Source organism: Mustela putorius, unplaced genomic scaffold (genome assembly GCF_011764305.1).
Source record: "Mustela putorius furo isolate JIRA1106 unplaced genomic scaffold, ASM1176430v1.1 tig00003858_pilon_pilon_pilon, whole genome shotgun sequence".
NCBI classification, from domain to species: domain Eukaryota; kingdom Metazoa; phylum Chordata; class Mammalia; order Carnivora; family Mustelidae; genus Mustela; species Mustela putorius.
The window spans coordinates 2589605-2609877 of NW_025422010.1; the positions used below are offsets into that span (position 1 = coordinate 2589605).

A 20273-nucleotide genomic window follows, 5' to 3' on the forward strand; every position below is an offset into this window, starting at 1 on the left:
AAGATTTTATTCATTTGTTTGACAGAATGAAAGAAAGAGCACAAGCAGGGGGAGCAGGAGAGAGAGAAGCAGGCTCCCTCCTGAAGAAGGGAGCCCGATGCAGGGCTCGATTCCAGGACCGTGGGATCATGACCTGAGCCGAAGGCAGTTTCTTAATGACTGAGCCACCCAGGGTGGCCCGAGACATGGATTCTCCATGTGTCCACACCTTTGCTCAAGGCATTCTCCTGGCCTTGGTGCCCTCTCCACTGTCATAGTCCAGAGTCTTTCTGCCCGCCCGGCAGTCCTTCCTCAGCAAGCCCACGACTCTTGGCCCCTCCCTGCACAATGTCGGTATCTTTCCCCATATCCCCATCAGAGCCAGACCCTACTGCCTCCCTCCCAGGCTCTTGAGGCCTCTGTGAATGTTCCTCTGTGAATGTTCTCCACTGCAGCCCTGGGAGAGCTCTGGACTGGGAGGAGGCAGGTGAGAAAACCAGCCTCGGGGAGAAAGTCCTGCCTTGGTGCATTCTCGTTCTTTCAGGGTCTCTACCTTGCTGGGGGCCAGGAGGGGCAGCCATGACTGTGTCCCAGGAAGGGGCCCCTGCCCAGAAATCTGATACTCCCCACATCAGGACAGACTACAGCTGAAGGAGGCTCTACAAATGGGTTCTTCCCACTAGCCCATTTCACAGACCAGGACACAGAGGCCCACCTGGCACGGTCAAGTCTCAGTGCCAGCCCCCAGGCCGCAGATCCAGCACTGGAGGACGGGTCTCGGCCTTCTTGAGGCTCAAAGGTCACCGAGGACTTCCAGGGATAGAGAGCATGGTGAGCTGAGAGCACCTACCCCGTGCTGTAGGTGACAAGGGGCTGGGAGAACCAAGCTGGGGTGGCCAGGGAGGGAGGGCTTCCCTGAGGTGGTCATGCCCCACAGCACCTGAATTGACATGTCCCAAGCCAGTGGGAGGTTTCCCTCCAAAACCTGGCCCTCCCCGACACTCACCTGTCTGCCAATCAGTCACGAAGGTTTGTGGCTTCCACCTCCTCCTCTGTCACTCACCCCTAATGCAGGCTGGCTGCCATCCTTCTCCACTCAAATGAGTGCTTCTCTTCTTGTCTCCTTCTTCCTCCCGAGAGCTGCCATCTCACTGGCACGTACCACCATGCTGAAAACTCTCAGAGGGCTCCTCATTGCCCTTCAGGGCAGGGACCACAGCCTCTACAGCCCTGCTCAGCCTCACAGTGCATACAGCCCCTCTTCCTTGCCATGCCTTCTGCCTCTCTCTGCACCTGCACCATGGCACCTCAGGACTTTTGCACAGACTGTTCCCCAGATGGGCCTGGCTCATGCTACTCTTCCTCAGCCCCGAGCTACCTCCTCCCTTTCCATCCACCCCAGAGACCTGCTAATTCCTGGAAAGTCTGGAATCTGCTACCAAGCTCAGAGGGCCAGCCCTGGCCTGACAGAGCCCACCTGGACGGTTTATTGTTCTTGCACTCCGGCCATAGGCAGCTGCTGCCGAGTAGGTTCCGGATTCAGTGCTAAAAATACACCATAACCCAGACAGGAAGGGCCAGCGGGGACACAGCTGCTCCTGGGAGGAGCTGGCTGGAGTTGCGGGGGCGGTCTTCCCACCACAGTTGGGGGCCCATGTGCAGGAAGGGGGTTGGCACTGAGCTCCCAGCCCCTGAGGGAAAGCCCCCCTGATGGAGGAGGCCCAGGGTCTGAAAGGGGCAGGTTCATGTCAAAAGGAAAACACAGCAAGGCCAGAGAGGCAGCTTAAGGAGCAGGGCTTGTTGTCACCTGGCCCAGGGACCACAGGCCCTCCTTCAGCTTCATCCTCAGCCCAAGAGGCCCAGCTGGCACCCCTCACCCCCCAACCCCCACTTCAGACCAGCAGCCACATAGACGTCAGGCTGCCTGCCCACATCTCTAGGCCCCTGGGACCATGGGGAGTCCAGGGTTCCTCTCCGTAAATAACTGTCTACAGGTGTCTGAGGCAAGAAGTGGAACGGCCCTGGGCCTGCAACTGACGGGAAGAGCCTGGACTGGTGATGGAGGTCTGCCTCAGGCTGTGCTGTACCTCCTACTGGGGCTCAGTTTCCCCCTCTGAGAACAGCCAGGGTTCTGAGGAGGGAGCATCTGCCCTAAAATCCAGCCATTGTTCCCCTGGATGTCCCCACCTGTCCCAGCCTCCCAGGCTCCCCGGGGAATGTGCTTCTCTGTCTGTCCCTAAGCGAGGCGCCTGCCTTATCAGCTGCAATCAGAGGGGAGACAGATGCCCCTGTCCACAATGACAAACCCTCCTGTTAGCCCTGGCCTGACCCTGAGTGGAGGGCCTAGAGCTTGCTGGGTGCCTGGAGGCAGGAATACCCACTCTTCCCCACACAGGCATGAGACCTGACCTCCCGGGATGGCTTTCCTGCCTGGCAGGTGCCAGCCCTGGCATCTGCAGCCCTGCCTCCACCCAGATGGGATCTACTCCACTGGGCCCACCTCAAACATGACCTTGGCCTGCTTTGCTGGACAATGGGGGCCATCTAAAGGTGGGGGGTCCCACCACCCAAACTCTCAGCATGTTAATCCAATTCCCACTGTTATCAGACCAGACCTGTTCTCACTCCGGAGCCAAATGCACAGTGCCCTTTCATGCTTTCAGCCTCTTCCTCTGCTTCTGTCCCCTGGGGACTCCTTGAGCCACTCCCTAGGGAACCCTTCTTAGCCCTCTGTTTTCTCAGGATCCACCTGAGATAACTCTGTCAGCTGGTTCTCAGCCTTTCCAGTCTCCTCGGGGGGCCTCAGTGCCCTGGTCCAGGGCATTCTTAGTCTTCTACAGTTACGTCCACACCTGAGCTCCCCATGTTGGTAAAGGCACATCTGTTTGGGCACCTTCCTCTTCCTCCTATCCTCCAGTGTCCTGGCCACAGCGGCTTTGGCATGGCTGCACCCCACCGTTCCCGGGCCTCATCTCTGTAAGCTTCTCACTGCGTTGCTCCTGAAGCCCTTTCTTGGCTCAGCTTCTAGAAGCCCTCTCCAGCCTCCCCAGGCCTCCCTGGCCAGGTCTGCCTTCTCTGACTACTGAATGGTAAGCCACCCAGGCAGGGCCTCATCTGCCTCACACAGGCCCAAGACTACACAGGCCACTGGTGTACAGAGGACTGATATCCACAACTGGACTGCCTGGCCAATCTCTCCCCCAACACCACCCTTAGATTTCTCCAGGTGGAAGTTACACAGATGCCCCAAACTCAACAGGGCCATGAAGGGATTCCGTCCGCTCTCCTTTTCCCCAAGCGTTTTTTCATCTTGGTAAAAGCCACCACCATCCATCTGCCCTATGGCTCAGACCTTCAAGTCACCCTTGGTTGCTCTCTCACAGCTCTGTCCCATCAATGGGCAAAAGCGTCTCCCGCCCTTCCCCTATGCTCCAGGCTCCACCCTGCCCAAGCCACCATTGTGCCTTGCAACCTCCCCTGCTCACTGATTCTTCAGTCTACTGTCCTTGCAGCAGCCACAGGGGTCTTTTAAAAGTGACAATCAAGCGTCACTTGCTCATCACTTGTTTGCAGAGGCTTCTCAGATCACCCCACCTGCAGTGATGGCTCACGACCCAACCCTCCAGTCTTGGCATTATTTGCGTCAGTTTACTGTCCTGGGAACACAAGCTCTCATATTAGTACGAGCCTATGACTACCTGTCTCCTCATCTTTTCTTGGCTGCTGTATCTCCCACATCCAGAAAAGCGCCTGGCACACAATCTGTGTTCAGTAAACAGTGGACTTAATAAATGAATAAATGGAGTTTCTCTTTTCCATCAAAATGATTAAAACGGGGTGCCTGGGTGGCTCAGCTGGTTAAGACGTCTGCCTTCCGCACAGGTCATGATCTCAGGGTCCTGGAATTGAGCCCCCAGTAGGGCTCCCTGCTCCGTGGGGGAGACTGCTTCTCCCTCTCACGACTTCCTCCCTTCTTGTGCACGTGCTCAAAGAAAGAAAAAAAAAAAAAAAAAGAGGCCCTTTCCAGCCCGTTCACTTGCTCTGGCCTGTGTTGGCACTCTGGCGTTTTGGGTTCAAAGACTGTCCGCAGGAGTCGGCGTGGGGTCAAGTGGACTGCAGGAGGGTACGGGAGTGGGGTGGTTGGACACAGTGCTGAGCGCCTCTTCTGTTAAGGGTCAGGTGGCACTGTGTTTGGCTGTCAGTAGGAGAGAGGACGGGACAAAGTGTTTGGCGGCGCTAGGTGGACTCACAGAGCCTCCAAGACCAGACTCCCGACGATTCCGCCTTGCCCACCGCCCACTGTGGCCCCGCCCCTTCCGGTCTCGCAGTTCCGCGGTCTTTTCTCTTCTTCACTCGCGGAGTAACCTCAGTCCCGCCCCCAAAATCTTGTGCGTCCTCGTTATTGGTTCTCTCTAGCTTGCCGTGAAGCGACCCGTTCCTCATTGGTCACACGTTCTCCCGCGCCGCCACGCCAGCCATCACAACAACCGCCACGTGCTCAACAGTGGGGCCTGTTCTTTGGTCCCTAGTTCCGATCCGCCCACTACCCTGTCCCGCCCCCGGCTTCCCAGTTCCTCCTCCTATTGGTTACCGGGCCCAGGGTCCCTCCCTCGACCCTGGGCGTGCGGCGCCTCCGACGCGGATTGGCCGAATTCGAGAGTGAGGCGGGCTTTGGAGGCGGGTTAAAGAGCGCGCAGCAAGTTGGGCCACGCGTGTCAAAGAAGTTTCAATGGCGTGGCAGGGGCTGATGGCCGAGTTCCTGCAGGTGCCCGCGGTGACGCGGGCCTACACCGCGGCCTGCGTCCTTACCACCGCTGCTGTGGTAAGCTGGCTAGACGGGTGGGGGCATCTCCGTGGCTGCAGTCCGGGAGGGGTGTCGTCATGGTTACCTCTGCGTTCCGGGGGCACCACCTGACGCGTCCCTGGTTCCGCAGCAGCTGGAGCTCCTCAGCCCCTTCCAGCTCTATTTCAACCCACACCTCGTGTTCCGGAAGTTCCAGGTGAGGCGGCCCCGCTCATGGCACCTGACAGCCGGGCCCTGCCTGCCCTGCGCCTGACCGCCCGCCCGCCTTCCTTCCCATCTCTGTAGGTCTGGAGGCTCGTCACCAACTTCCTCTTCTTTGGGCCGCTGGGATTCAGCTTCTTCTTCAACATGCTCTTCGTGTATCCTGCACCGTGCGGACCCAAGCGTGGGGCGGTGGGCGGGTCGCCGGGCTGGGGGATGCGCGCTGTGGTGAAACTGAGGCTCTGCCTGGTGACACTTCCTTTACGGACGCCGCAGGTTCCGCTACTGCCGCATGCTGGAGGAGGGCTCGTTCCGTGGCCGCACGGCCGACTTCGTCTTCATGTTCCTTTTCGGGGGTGTCCTCATGACCGTATCCTTTCCCGGGCTCTTAAACTGAAGGCCGCAGTGCCTCTGGTCCAGCCTGTGCTGGCCGGTGAGCGACAGAGTCGCTCCCTCCAGCTTAGGATGTATTTACCGTACATAGCGGACTCGGCTCCGGATGTCAACGCCAGCTCTTCAATGCTGTACACAAAATACTACAGGGCAATGTGCAGGGGAGCCGGGTGGCGTGGTTGGGGGCTGAGCCCTGCATGCCCATTGTCAGGAGAAACTGGGGCAATGACAGGCAGTGTTTGGAGGCTGGGGGTGGACAAGAAGGGCAGATCACTTGTGGGGCCTGAGGCCATAGTGTGGCCTTGATTGGAAGGGCACAGAGGGGTGATGAGAGAAGGGAAACTAGGGATGATTCCAGGGTGTTAGCAAGTCAGAGGGGCCCTGGGCAGGAGCTCTGAGGCCTGCACCAGGAGAAGGCCTCCAGCACCTTGACTCTGGCTCAGCTGCTGGGGCTCCTGGGCAGCCTCTTCTTCTTGGGCCAGGCACTCACAGTCATGCTGGTGTATGTATGGAGCCGCCGCAACCCCCAAGTGAGAGTCAACTTCTTCGGCCTCCTCACCTTCCAGGCACCATTCCTGCCCTGGGCACTTATGGGTTTCTCTCTGCTGTTGGGCAACTCCATTCTTGTGGACCTGCTGGGTAAGCCTGCCTGTGCATCCGCCCTCCCCATCTGGTACCTGATGGTCTTTGGGAGGACTCTCACCTGTCCTCCCACCCCCTCTTCCAGACTTTGTAGCTCCTTTGTTCTCCCGGCCCCTGAATAACCCAGCCAGCTATGGGCTCCCCATATTCGGGTGTACTGATGCTCATGTGGGTCCTGACCAGAGATGAGCATACGGTGTGTCAAGGTGCCAGCCTTGACTCCTATTCCTCCCATGTTCTCAGGCCCTCCCCTCCCCACGTCCTGCCCACTTCTGGGCCAGGTAAGCCTGTCCTTCAAGGTCAACCCTGTGCTGGCAGTCTGTGCAGAACACTGGGTACTCATACTCTGGGGCCTGAGTTGTTTGCCTGCCTGTGCATGGAAGGAGGGAGTAGGCTGTGAGGGCCTCGGGCTCTGGACCATGGAGAGTGGCCTCAGCCATTCAGGGTTCTCCTACAGGGATTGCTGTGGGCCACATTTACTACTTCCTAGAGGACGTCTTGCCCAACCAGCCTGGAGGCAAGAGGCTGCTACTGACCCCCAGTTTCCTGTGAGTGCTAGAGATAATTCTGCTACCCTCCCTCAGATGGCTTCCTGCACCAGTGGGAACGCCCGCTGGCCTCAGCTCAGTGTGGGCCCCTCCTTACAGGAAGCTGCTACTGGATGCCCCACAGGAGGACCCCAATTACCTGCCCCTCCCGGAGGAGGAGCCAGGACTCCTGCAGCAATGATCCTACCCAGGACCAGCCTGTTTTCCTGGCCTCTGGCAGGCCTCCATTCTACCCCTAACTCCCGATTACAGGAGAGCAACCTGTCCTGGAGACTGGGCTGGTGCCCAGGGCCCACCCAAATAAACAGAATGACCTGCATCTCATTGCCCGCAGCACTGGCTCCCTGCCTTGGCTGGCCACATCCTTCCACGGAGCTGGGCAGGTGTTGCTGGCCTTGACCTAGGACCACCAACCCTGGCCGGCCCTCTCAGACCAATTGTAGGTGGTAGGATGGGAGGCCCAAAGGGGGTCAAGAACCTGCCCACAGTTGCCCAGCAGCTTTGAGCTCACACATGGCATACTCAGGGTTCTTACTCCAGCTTTGCCAACACCTTGATGGAGCCTTGGGAAAATCCCACCTGTACTGATCTCTGCTCTAGGCCAGGCAGCAAGGGGGTTGGCCAGGTTTCATTGGCTGGGGCCAGGACTGGGATGTTCCCATCATGCCAGGCCTAGGGGCTCCTGCCCATGGTACCCTCAGGCTGATGCCTCACTTGACTCTTTCTGTCCCTCACAGGCAACAAGGGGACCTTTGCCCCATTTTCCAGCTGAGCAGCCAAGGGACTTGGCCGAGGCTCCATGAAGTCAGGTGCAGGAGAGGGCCAGGACCGGGGTCCTCTGCCCTTTCTGCAACCCCAAAGCTTTGAGAAATTTTCACCTCAGCAGAGTTCTGCAAAGTTCTCTCCCTGATGTTTGTAGCTAAGGACCATGGGAGCCTGATCTGATACCACAGCTCACTTTTTACTTTGGTAAAGCGGGTACCAGACAGCCTGGCCAACTTTCCTCATTGCCCTAGACTAGTCATAATGACAGTTGATTCCTGGATGATCAACAGCAACGGTACTCCTCCAGCCCTAGGCTGTCACATTCACGGATGACACAAGTATTCATCATGGAGTCTGACCTAAATTTTGTAGGCAAACCGTGTGGAGTTGCAGCTGGCTCTGTAGGAGCACTGGGCTGGGTTGCCCAGAGGGGCTGAGGTGGGCAGTATTCAGTCCATCCCACCAGTTGCATGGGCACATGGACCAAGCAAACCCTTCAGCAATGGAGCCCACTTGTCTCCAAGGCCAGGAGAACCCAGTCCTGGAATCTTCCTCTTTGTTCAGGGCCTTCCAGTGAAGCCCAACTTCACTCCAGCAAGTTGCACTCCTGGATGAAGGGCAGTGGGCCTGAGTACAAACTCCCCAGGAGCTAGGAGCTGTCATGTCCCAGGACATGATCACAGGACCCCCAGCCCAGAGGGCCAGGCCCATCTACCCCTATATCCTGGCACCAAAACCCCAATTCCTACTCAAGAACTCTGCCCTTGGCCAGTGTGGGGCTCAGGTTGGGAGCCAGGTGGCACCATGCTCCTGCCACACCCAGGGAGCAGAGCTGCCCTGACCCAACAGGGAAGACGCGGCAGCAGCTAATGGCAGCTGCCCGGTGTTGGGGTCTATTCTCTTCGGCAAGACTGCAGCCATGGGCTCAGTTCACCAAGCACTGCTTGGCTCCGTGAGGAGACCCACACGTGCCACCCTTGTGGAGCCCATGTGCCTTGTGTAGAGTGGGGGCATTTCCCCAGGAGACAAGGATGCAGAGCTGAGGAGAGGCCCAGGGCTGTGCCTCCCTTCTCGGCACACCACAAACCCCCACTCCAGCCCCAGGCAGGCGTGCCGCTCCACATGTCTTACTCCTTGAGACCCACCTGAGAGAGTTGCTGGCAGGGCTCAGGGCTCCAGCTGGGGTGGAGCTGGAACAGGGTGGGGCTGTTGCTGACAGGAAAGCCGGCCCCCTGCCCTCTGAACCTCACTTCTGTTCCTTGGAGGATGGCACAGGTGGTGGGTATCAGGCTGGGGGTCTGAGGGCTCGGATGCAGCCTTATCAGCCCCCATCTGCCCACCTGGGGTCTGAGGCACAGAAGGGCGAGAGGCCTGGTGTGCTGGCCTTGGCCACACTCCACCCAGCCAGACCCTGCTCCTCGTTCCCTTTCTTATTTTTATGCTACCACTTTGAAAAAATGGAACATGACCTGTTGTCTTTATTTAAAAAGTGTTGCTAGCCCTACCTGGGGCTCCTATACAAAAACAAAACACAATCCAAAAATGAGGCCTCTTTCTGACCAGGGACTTGGGTGGGGACTGGGGCTCAGAAACTGGAATGTGTGCCCAGGGGAGGGTGACCGTAAGCCCTCCCCACACCCCATGCTCCTCAGGATGGCCCCGGCCTGCCCCCTTTGCCTCCTGCCTTGCCAGGAGATGATGGAGAGGCGGTCCGATCTTCTGAACGCTCCGTGGGAGCCACGCACTGACAGGCTGGTTACCAGGCTGGGGCAGTGTTGGCAAGACGTCTCATACGCCTGCAGGAGGAGAGAAGGAGTGACCCAGAGCCCCCCAGGGATCTCTAGTGCAGCTGGGGGAGTGGGGACAGAGATAGGACATGGATGGTAAGAGGGAGGATCCCTAGCCCCACTCGGCCTGTGCCTGTCTGCTGCTGGAGGCCCTGCGTCTGCTCTCTCTCCAGCTTGCACAGGTCCCGCCTACCTCTCCAGGGCTCCAGAGGGGCTTATTTTTGTTCCCTGCAGGGAAACCCATGCAGGGGCCTGTCTTTGGCAAGTTGGTTCCCCACAAAACCAGGTCACCACATCTCTCACCTGCCTTCAAGACAGAGCCAGCTGTAAGGGACCTGGAGGGGTGGGGGTGTGGATACCTCGTGTTCCTGTCCTGGTCGCGGATCTTCTTTTCCATCTCGGCATCTGTCAGAGTCTCCAGCAGCGGGCACCACTGGTCAGCATCCCCTGTGTTCCGGATGGCAATCTCTACCGTGGGTAGGGGGTTCTCACTGTGGGCCAGGGTGGGGTGGAGTGGGGGGTAGTGACTGCTGAGTTCACAGAGTAGCAGCTAGAAACGCCCCCAGAAACAGTGTCCGCCCCCTGCCAGAATGCTGGAGCCAGGCCATGGCAGGAAGGCCCACGCCTTTCCTGCTACCTCCTCTGTCTCCTCCCTACTGGGCCATTTCCATGCCTGGCTCCTCAGAACAGCACTCCTGAGAGGAGTGGCCCAGTCATCACCTGTCACTCAGACCTCAAGGCAGAGTCACTGGAGATGCCAGCCCCCCCCCCCCAATAACAGCCTCTCTTCAAAGCACTCTCAAACAGGCTCTAGATTGCTGCCGAGGTGTCTCTGTCTATAAGCCTGGAGAGGGCATTCCCCGTGACCAGTGTTGCTGGGGAGGCAGGGGAGGGCAGTCTATCCCACTCAGTGTCCAGGGCCAGGACCCACCAGCCTCAAAGACTCATCCCACTGAAGGCTGCTGGGCCGGCCTATTCCTGAATATTCTGTACACTTGCCCTTCAGCCCACTTCACTGGCCCAACTAAGCCCCAGAGAAATGGGCTATTTGCCTAAGGTAAACAGTTGGGCCTGGGACCCTTGTCCCCAAATCACTACACTCTGTAGCCTCTAAACGACCACTCTGATGGCCACCTAAGCCCCTTCTTGCCAAAGAGACACAGCATGGGCATGGGGAGAGGGGGAGGAGCAGACACCATGGGAGGGAGGACACAGCTGAGCTGCCACCTCTCCAGGCCTTGGTTTCCAAGCCTCAGAGCATGGCCCTCACAGTGACCTCTCCCAGCCCCTTCCCCTATCACCACCGCCACCTCACCAGCCCTTTTCTCTCTTCTCCAGCTGGGTGGCCTGCACCTGTTCCCCGAGGCTCAGCACCCCAAGAAGGCCAGCCCCCTCCAATGCAGTCCTATCACATGTCTGCCCCCCTGCAGAACACTGTTCGCTCTGGTCAGGCATTGTTGGTTTTGATATTTCATCTGGAAACCAGGAACAATATCACAGCTGTGGGAACTTTTCAGAGCTTTGCTGTTATTTAAACCAGCCAACGTATGCCCACTATGTTGGTGTTGGGAAGGGGCTCCCCAGGGGCCAGGAGCCTTGTCACAGAGTCTCCCTGTAACTGGTGCTCAAGGTTGTGTGTGTGGCCCACTGGAGAGGGGCGTCTGGTGGGCACATAGCAGCCGAGGGCCAGCTCTGGCCTCCCTCGTGTTCTTTTCCTCATCCCAGAGTCTCAAGGAACGCGAGCAGACATGGGCTAAGGCTCTCACCACAGCCCAGGGCTCCCTCCGGCCCCTCTGCAGGAGTCAGGTTCACCTCCTGCTGCTGAAGCTAGTCCCCGAAGCCCGAGCTTGTGCTGGTGACTCAGAGGCCAGTGGATGCACCAAGCCCTCACCCGAGGTTCCCCGAGGCCGAGCCTCCTCAGCAGCTCCTAACAGCTGTTCTGCAGCCAGGGCCGTGGTTTGGCAATCCTAAACCACCCAGCCACAGACCCAAACATCATCCCGCACCTCAAGGCCTCCCAGCTGCCGCCTTCCTTGGGAGGACAGACATGAAAGGCGCCAAGCCCATGCTGAGGGGAGCAAAACATGTTTTCCTCTTAATTTAAACAAGAGCTTGTGAGTAGATTCTGGAGGTCCCTTTGTTTACCTCCCCTTGGCTCTGGGAAGATTCCACTCCTGTGGGTTTGTTCTAAAATAAGAACTGCTCGATCCAACCCTGTAAGAATGGGCTTTGGGCCAGTAGGCCTGCCTCGGATCTAGGACAAACACAAAGGCAGGAGTGCCACCTTGCTTCCCACTCCTCCTCTGAGGGGATTCCACATGACGACTTCAAGGTCACCTGGGACCCCAGATTCTCCTACTTTCTTGCAGAGTCCAGGTGGGGACACAGAGCCCAGGTAGGGGAGGGCTGTAGCTGAGGTGACAGAGGGCCCTGGGCCGCAGCTTGTAGGGCTGTCTTGCTGTGATCTCACTTTTATGCCCTTGCATGACACAAAAGCCAGGAAACACTACTAGGCCCACTTCACAAATGAGAAGGACAGACTCTTGGAGGGAAATGACCTGTCCATGGCTGCTCAGCTGGGAGTGGGCAGGGGACAAAACCCGACACCACCCTCCTCTTCCTGGTCAACGCATTTTGACATGGTGTGGGAGCCCACGCAATGGGGAGAGAGCAGTCTTTCGAACATATGGTGCTGGATTAGGCAGTGATTTCATAGGTGTCACATTAAAAAAAAGGACCGTGGGGGCACTGCGCTAAGTCAGTGGAACATGCAACTCTTGATCTTGGGCTGGGAATTTGAACCCCACGCTGGATGTAGTGATTACTTAAAATCTTTAAAAAAAAAAGAAAAAAAGCACAGGCAACAAAAGAAAAAATAAACTGGACTACATTAAAACTTAAAACTTCTGTGCTTTGGGGCGCCTGGGTGGCTCAGTAGGCTAAAGCCTCTGCCTTCGGCTCAGGTCATGATCCCAGGGTCCTGGGATTGAGCCCCACATCGGGCTCTCTGCTCTGCAGGGAGCCTGCTTCCTCCTCTCTCTCTCTGCCTGCCTCTCTGCCTACTTGTGATCTCTGCCTGTCAAATAAATAAATAAAATCTTAAAAAAAAACAAAAACCCACAAACTTCTGTGTTTCAGGGCACCTGGCTGGCTCAGTCAGTGCCACATGAGATTTTGGGTCTCCCAGTTGTAGGTTAAAGCCCCAGGTTGGGTGTGGAGATTACTGGGAAAAACAAACTAACCAACCCAAAACCAAACCAAACCAAACCAAATAACTAAATATTAAAAAAAAAAAAAAAAAAAAAAGACGACATAAAGCTTTTGTGTTTTGAAGGACACTGTCATGAAAGTGGAAAGACAACCCAAAAGTGGGAGAAAATATTTGCAAATCCCATCTCTGATAAAGACTCCTATCTAGAATATATAACGAACACTTACAACTCAGTAATAAAAATGCAAATGACCCTATTAAAAAACAGGGGACCTGAACAGCCATTTTGTCAAAAGCAATGTACAAATGCCCAAGGTCATCAGGGGTCAGGGAAATGCAAATCCAAACCACCGAGTTCCCCCTACCCCACTGCCCTAGGAGTGCTAGATTTAAAAGTGAGATACCAGAAGCCTGGCTCTGCTGGCTGGGAAATAAAATGGGGTGGGGGGTGGTTTCTGGAAAGCAGTCGGGTCCTCCCTCCAAGTGCTCAACACAACTATCATGTGACCCAGCAACTCCCCTCCTAGCACCTACCCAAGGGCACTGAAAAGAGGCACCGAAACAAAAATGAACGCTCACCCCACTACCCTTAACAACAGCCCCAAAGGGACAACAGCCCACCTGTCCCTCGACGGCTGACTGGGTAAAATATGGTCCATCTGTATGATAAGGTATCACACAGCCCTCAAAAGGAACGAAGCTCTGATACAGGCTGCCACAGGGAGAAGTGACACTGAGAAGTCAGCCACAAAAGACCACGTGATCTGGGATTCTATTTATACTGAATACCAGAAGAGGCAAGTTGACTCAAAGCAGATCAGTAGTCACCTGGGGCTGAGAGCCATGGGGGCAGGGCAATGGTGAAAGGGGGCAAGGCTTGCTGGGGTGAGGAAAGGCCTGCCAGCTGTGACAGCTGGGGCTCTGCGGATCCTACAGAGCCCGTGCTAGCTGGCTGGACCGCACCCTACATGCACTGTACCTCCAGGAAGTGGTTCTCAAAGCAGATAAGCAGGCAAGCAAATGCCTGCCACTGGCAGGTGGGCAGAGTTCCAGGAGGAACCCGTGTGGCTCCTGGTCAACAAATCCAAAATGACCCTGGTGTCTCCCAACCCTGATGTGCACCAGGGACACTGCCTCTCTGTCCCCCATTGGGCCCAGATCCCAAGTTCTCTGGCCCCTCCCCATGTCCTTGGCTTCCTCCTGGCCGGCACTCTGTCCTCCCTCCCCACCCTGGGGTCTCATGCTCCCTACCCCGGGCCTGCACCCTCCAGTACTTTCAGTGGCCACACACAAGTCTCCCGTGCTGGACAGGGTGCTATTTCTTCTCTGCACCCAGCTGCAGCCACGGGACTGACACAACTTTCTCAGAGGTAACAGCTTGCAGGTTTGGGTATCTGACAGCCTCCCATGTGCCAGTCGGCCCAGGCCCTTACCCTGATAGAGTCCTGTACCCCTCCTGCTAGGAGTCTGGGGCCCCCTATCCATTTGTTACATGCCATGCTCCCTCCTCATGCTTGCCCACATCAGGCCTGCCCGTCCCATGGCTGGAGGGAAGCAGCCTGTCCTCTGGCCTAGCTCCTGAGACTTGTCTGCCTCTGCTCACACATGCCCTGTGACCAGCAGCCTGCCCTGCTCCACTGTGGACACAATTCAGTGCCACCATCACTGCAGATGGCACCGCAGCCGGATGCTGGGCTTGGTCCGGGGGGCAGACAGACAGGAAGGACCAGCTGGCGGGAATTCAGAGCATTTATAACACAGGATGACGGAGGCCCTGGATTTCAAGCCCCTTTGAAGGAGTCATGTGACTCAGCGGTTGCCAAGCTTTGGGTGTAGCAGAGACCAGGCCAGGGTTCCTGATCCCACCCTCCACAGACCAAGTGGCCCCTGGCCCTGGGGATGTTGAGAGCCCACTCTACTCCCACTACACAGCCTTTCCCCCAGAAAGACTGACTGACACCAGGCTCCCTGGGGAGAGTCAAGAGCGCTCAGAGCTCCCAAAGGATGACATGGTGCAGCAGTGACAATGTGGGATAGGGGCAAGAGACAGAAGTTCCAGTCCCTTCCCTTGATTGCTTTAGAAGGCCACAATCGTCCCCTGGACGATGAAGCCTACAGCAAGCCAGCTTCTGACCCTAAGCTCCCATTTCTGTCTTGCAAACTCTCTCTAGAGTCCAGATGCCCACACCGCACACAGCACACATGACAGGCCAGGCCTAGCATGAGGAGTGCAGGAGGCCTGGTCAGCTGGGAAATCACAAGCAGCTGTCCCAATACAAAAGAGACACTGGGATGTCTCTCAGATCCAGATAGGCTGCGTCCCGCTGGCCTGGCCTGCTAGGGCTGCTGGGGCTGCTGGGGCTGCGGGGGCTGCTGGGGCTGCTGGGAAGGGGTATGTGCTTACCCCAGTCTCCAGTCAGCGGACCTGCCTTCCACCGCCAGGACGAGAAACCTGCACACTCAGCATGACAGCCTGCAGATCGCAGCAGGCTGGGGCTCTGGAATGCTACCCATCCAGCCGGCTGGAACTTATTAAGTGGCTTCTGAGATGGGGGCGTGCGGGCTGTCTATAAGTCCTGACCTGTCGCCACCAGGGACTCCCAAGGGGGCCTGCTCTGTGAGCTGTCTGGCACACCACCAATGGCCTAAATCCTCGGCAGGGGCTATGGGAGGTTACCTGGAATCGCCCCGAGAGATAAGAGCAGGAGGACGCCACCACCCTCAGGGTCTTCCTGCTCTGAGCACCCCCAGTCCACGGCATCTGCTGGTCAGAATGTGGATTCTGACCTGATCAGCATCTGGGGGATGAGGTATCTAGCGTCGGTGTCACTCCCATGACCTGTACCACATCACCACCTCCCAGGACCTGGAGAGGGGCACTCCAGCAAGTGAGGCCACCCCAGATTGGTCTATCAGGCCCATTGGCCTTGGCTTAGGTACAGCACGAACGGACATGTAGGCCTGCACCTCCAGCTGGACTCTCACAAGGGTCAGATGCCACCACATCGCAGCTCATGGATGCCTCCTCCCAGGCAGGGCCTGGACCCTGTCTGTGCAGCAGGACCACCTGGACGGCAGGGCTGCTGGGAGGTTATGGGAGGGGACACGTGTGCTGTCCCAGCCCAGATGCTGGGAGTGCAGGTGGCGCTTGGACACCCCCCAGGAGCTCAGTGGTTTCCCAGGGCCAGGATCCTCAAGCCCCAAAAGTGTATGGTCATTCCTTCTCTCTTGCTCAGATTTACAGGAACCAGTCAGAAGCAGTCAGTCTCCTGGGATTTCTGGGAAAATCAGCTGAGACACAAACATACTCAAGAGCTCCGTTAACTGTCATATCTTTGCCAAAAGACCTTCGCACTGGCTCCTCACGGGCCATTTTAAGCTGCCGTCCCTGAGTAATGATCGCCAAATGTAGACAACGACAGTTATGAGCAGAATAAATGCTAACATCCTGTTTTGATGCATGATACTCATCACTATCCACAGACTGCACTTTCCCAAGGGGAAAAGGAGCTCAGGGAACAGTTCTGCAGCGGGCAATCTCTACTCCCCGTGATCACTCGTCAACCCCATCCCCTACCAAACCTGTACTCTGCACTCCGGGGCCACCATCAATGGGAAAGCCACATCTGCCTCTCCAGAAGCCGCCATCCCCTGGTCCACCCCCACACTGCCACAAAGGACACAGGACTGGAATGTTCTGTTTACACTTCCACCTTCATTGGCAGCCTGGATATGACTCTTTATCTTTCACGACGCCCAGTATAGGGTCCTGCTGAAGTGGGCGCTCGACTAGCCTCTGACTTAATGGTGAGATACAACAGTAAAAATAAACTGCTAGAGATCCCGGACTCTCCCGAGGACCAGCGCTTATTTGAGACAGAAGGCAAGTCCACCAGATGACAGCTCCTGGGGTGGGCAGTCTACCCCCGATGGAGGGAAGAGTCTGGGCAAAAGCACAGAGGTGGCGGGGCAGTAGAGTGTGGCCTTAGGCAGTTGGGGGGGCACTACTGGGTACAGAGGGGATAGAATCACCCCCCACCATGATGAGGATGGGGAGCCCTGCTGCTGACACACAAGAGGCGGGAGGAGTGAGCCACCAAAGGGCTGCTAAGCTGGCCAAGGCTCCAGAGAGACCCGAAAGCATCACCACACATAGGGAGATGATTTTTCCCCCTAAGAGGTTTGCAAAGGAATGAGGGCGGGCCGCATCTGGTCTCCTACCTGAAGGCATAGGTCTTCTGATGCCAGCTCAGCTGTCCCCGGATGCTGTAGGCAATGGTGGTGACGAACTCCCCGCCCAGCCCCAGCTCTGAGCACAGCTTCAGGGCAAATTTCTCTGGTGAGTTCTCCTTCTCTGACATGTCCCACTCAAACTGGTCCACCAGTGAAATGTTTCCCACGTGGATGTTCAGCTGGGGCAAGAGCCAAAGAACACAAGGAAGAGGAGTCAGAACCACTCCCAACCTCGGGAGGCCTCAAAGAGGTGAGACAGCTGACTGGGGAGCCACCGGGCTGGGCTGGACCTTGCCCACAGCTTGCTCGCTGAGAACCGGGGCTGGCCCTTGTCCTTCTGGCCACACAGGTTCTCATCTAGATAACGGAGATGACACCATATACCTGCTGAGGGGTTGTGGCTAAGACCTGGCAGAGTCACCCATCTTGCTTAGTAAGTGTGATCACAGACCCACATCCCACTCGAACAGCCCGTAGCGCAAAGCCTGGGGGCAGGTAGCAGAGGCTCACGGCCAGCCCAGCCCACCATGCTCCCAGCAAACATCCTGACATGCAACCTGGTGCCAGGAGAGGGTCCGGGCCGTGGCTGTGCAGCCCCCAGACCGAGATGGGACACAGCCTGAGCCACAGGAGCTCCCCACCAACACTTGCATTCAGAACCCCTACCTTTACTCATCACGCCACAAATGAGCAGGCCTGCTCTGAAACAGAAAGGATTCATCAGGGTCTGGCCGTGTTCTCTGGGCACTGTGCCCACGAGGGTCCTCCTATGGCTCTGTGGGGTTGGGACCACCCCTTACTGCTCTCCAGCTAAGTGCCACCATGCACCTGCCCATCCATGCTATTATCCCTGCGTGCTCAGCTTTTTAAGACAAAGATCAGGGTGGCCACTGCTCAGGGACCACCTGCTGCCCTCAGAGCAGCATGGGACCTCACTCCCTCTCCCTAGTCACAAAGCCTTGCACCTCTGTACCCCACACACCACTTTTCCCTCACTGCAAACAAGCCCCATCTTTTCCCATTTCCGTGTTCTGCTCATACTGGGCAACTGACCAGTGATGGTATGCAGAATGAAACCAAAAGAGCTGCCTCTTCCCCTAACAGGAACCTAATGCCCAGTGAGCTCCAAGGGCATGCTGGGACCAAAAAGATGGGAAACAGCAGGCAGCTCACAGAAAAACATCAAACAGGAGCAATGGGTGTAGCTGTTCCCACGCAACCCAAGCAGGCCCTGCCCCAGGTGCAATGGCAGGAGTCCTCCTGGCCACCAGGCAGAACTGCGCAGATTTGGGGGCCTGTCCCCTGCCAATAACTGGTCATTAACACTTGCATCTATTAAAAAATACAGATTGTGTGTCGTCAAAGAGAGGCACAGGGAACAGAAAGGTGAGTATTACCGGCAAAAAACCATCTTCATGTGCTGACATTCCAGCTGGGGAAGAGACACCAAAGCAAGTGAAATATGTGAATGGAGGCTGAGGCCTCCTGGGGGAAGGCAGCATTTTAGGAAAAACTGAATGGACATAGAGAGCAGACCATGGGGCTCCGTGGAGAGAAGGATCTTAGGCAGAGCTGGGCCTGAAGGCTCCAGTTTCCTAAGGGCTCCAGTTTCCACAAAGGGATCTGGAAGGCCTGTGGAATGTTTTGAGCAGCAAAACTTCCCTGGGCCAGCTGTGTCCGACCTTAGTGCTAGCGAGCCTTTGTGTCAGAGCTGGGCAGGAAACTCCACCTGAGGCGGGGAACGGGGACGACAGGTGGGATGGAGGGCCTGAAGGGGCCCCACAGCTGCCTAGTTGCCAAGAAAGCCTCTGGTCAGGAGAGATGGTAGCAACCCTCAGCAGATTTTCAACCACCTGACAACTTCCTATATGGCTGCCCATAAGCTCCACGAGGATTTGAAACAACACACACACCCAAAAATCCTGAGAAAAAAATATCAGGAAGCCAGCTGGTCAGATTCATGAGGACCCTATTCATGTCCAACCCCAACTATTTGGAAAATGTTGGTGGGGGTGGCTAAATCCGTAAGGCCACTTCCCCACTACGGTTATAGTTACAGGCGAGGATTCGAAGACTTGGCACAGGGCGGAGTCCTCAGGGACATCCTTCAGAGATGAGAGACTAGGCATGAGAATGCAGGTGAGGCTCCCACTGCCCCCATTTCTCTGTGAAGTTCCCCTTCCCTCTCAGCATGCCCTTTCTCTGCTGCTTGGCCAGCCAAAATACGAAACTAGAATGGGTTAAGAAAAACAGATTCGTATTTCTCTCAAAAGAAATTAACCAGTGGGGCACCTGGGTGGCTCAATCAGTAGCACATGCAGTTTTTAATTGTTTTTTACATTTAATTTAATTTTTAAAAAAGATTTTATTTATTTGAAAGAGAGAGAGGGATCGCACAGAGGCAGAGGGAGAGGAAGAAGCAGGGAGCCTGACACAGGACTTGATCCTGGGATCATGACCTGAGCCAAACGTAAACACTTAACCAACTTAGCCACCCAGATATCCCAGGACATGCAATTCTTTTTTTTTTTTTTTTAAGGATTTTATTTATTTATTTGACAGAAAGATAGAGAGCCCAAGCAGGCAGAGCAGCAGGCAGAGGAAGAGGGAGAAGCAGGCTCTCCGATGAGCAGGGAGCCTGACGCAGGGCTTGATTCCAGGACCCTGGGATCATGACCTGAGCTGAAGGCAGATGTTAACTGACTAAGCCACCCAGGTGCCCTCCAGAACACGCAATTCTTGATCTTGGGTCACAAGTTCAAGCCCACATTAAAAAAAAAAAGGAAAGAATGAAAAGAAATCAACTAGTAAGGAGACTGAATGAGTAAACAAAAACTTCCCCACAAAGAAAAGCCCTGGGTCCTAATGGCTTCCCTGGTGATTTTTATGAAACACTGAAAGAAGAACCAGCATCAATCCTTTTAAAATTCTGTCAAAAAACTGAAGAGGAAAGAACACACTTCATAGCTTGTTGTCCAGATATCAAAGCCAGATACTATAAGAAAAGAAAACTACAGATCAATATTCTTCATAAACACTGATGTAAAAATCTTTAACAAAATACTAGCAAACTGAATTTTGTGAAATATTAAAAGAATTATATGCCATGACCAAATGGGATTTATTCTAGCAAGGCAAAGATGGTTCAAAACAAAAACTGACCAATGTAACACACCATATCAACAGACTGAAAAACAAAAAACACAGGATCACCTGAATTAATACAGAAAAGGCATTTGACAAAATTTGACAAACTTTCATACAAAAAACTCAACAAACTACAAAAAGAAAAAAACTTCAACTTAATAAAATCCACATATGAAAAACCTATAGTTAACATCATACTCAATGGTAACACCAGAAAGGTTTTCCTTTAAGATCAGGAACTAGCCAAGGCTTGCTCTTGTCATTTCTAGTCAACAGAATACTGGAATTTCTAGCCAAGAAAAAGAAATAAGGTATCCCAATTGGAAAAGGAAGAGTGAAGGTTACTTCTATTTATAGAGGATATGATCTTATACATAGAAAATCTTAAAGATCACATACAAAAAAACTGTTAGAACAAATGCAACAAAGCAGCAAGAAACAAAGTCAACATACAACTCATCAGCTGCATTTCTATACATGAATAAACAATCTGAAAAAAAAAAATTGAGAACAATTTCTTTCAGAACAGCGTCAAAAAGAATAAAATACTTATGACTTAACTT

At 55.3% G+C, this 20273-nt stretch overlaps 2 protein-coding genes across 12 annotated transcripts in view; one reads left to right on the top strand and one right to left on the bottom strand.

Moving 5' to 3' along the window:
• Positions 1-4637: 4637 nt before the first annotated feature.
• Positions 4638-8645, top strand: DERL3 (derlin 3). Of its 10 annotated transcripts, none has more exons than XM_045065250.1 (7): positions 4638-4801; positions 4917-4979; positions 5069-5154; positions 5261-5354; positions 5821-6016; positions 6477-6567; positions 7305-8645. In XM_045065250.1, exons 1-7 carry the CDS (start codon positions 4709-4711, stop codon positions 7432-7434), a joined length of 753 nt encoding a protein of 250 aa, XP_044921185.1. In that variant the 5' UTR covers positions 4638-4708; the 3' UTR covers positions 7435-8645. The 10 variants fall into 10 exon arrangements, with proteins under 10 accessions (XP_044921185.1, XP_044921187.1, XP_012906745.1 ...); XM_045065249.1 differs by having other exon boundaries at positions 4642-4801; positions 4914-4979; XM_045065251.1 differs by having other exon boundaries at positions 4647-4801; positions 4914-4979; positions 5069-5142.
• Positions 8646-8780: 135 nt separating this feature from the next.
• Positions 8781-20273, bottom strand: part of SMARCB1 (SWI/SNF related, matrix associated, actin dependent regulator of chromatin, subfamily b, member 1) — a 37280-nt gene continuing 25787 nt past the window's right edge. For both annotated transcript variants that reach the window (XM_004742492.3, XM_004742491.3), the window contains exons 7-9: positions 16552-16742; positions 9479-9610; positions 8781-9128 (exon numbers count right to left, since the gene is read on the bottom strand). In XM_004742492.3, the coding sequence (XP_004742549.1) occupies positions 9089-9128; positions 9479-9610; positions 16552-16742 (363 nt within the window). In that variant the 3' untranslated portion in view covers positions 8781-9088. The remainder of the gene's footprint in view (positions 9129-9478; positions 9611-16551; positions 16743-20273) is intronic.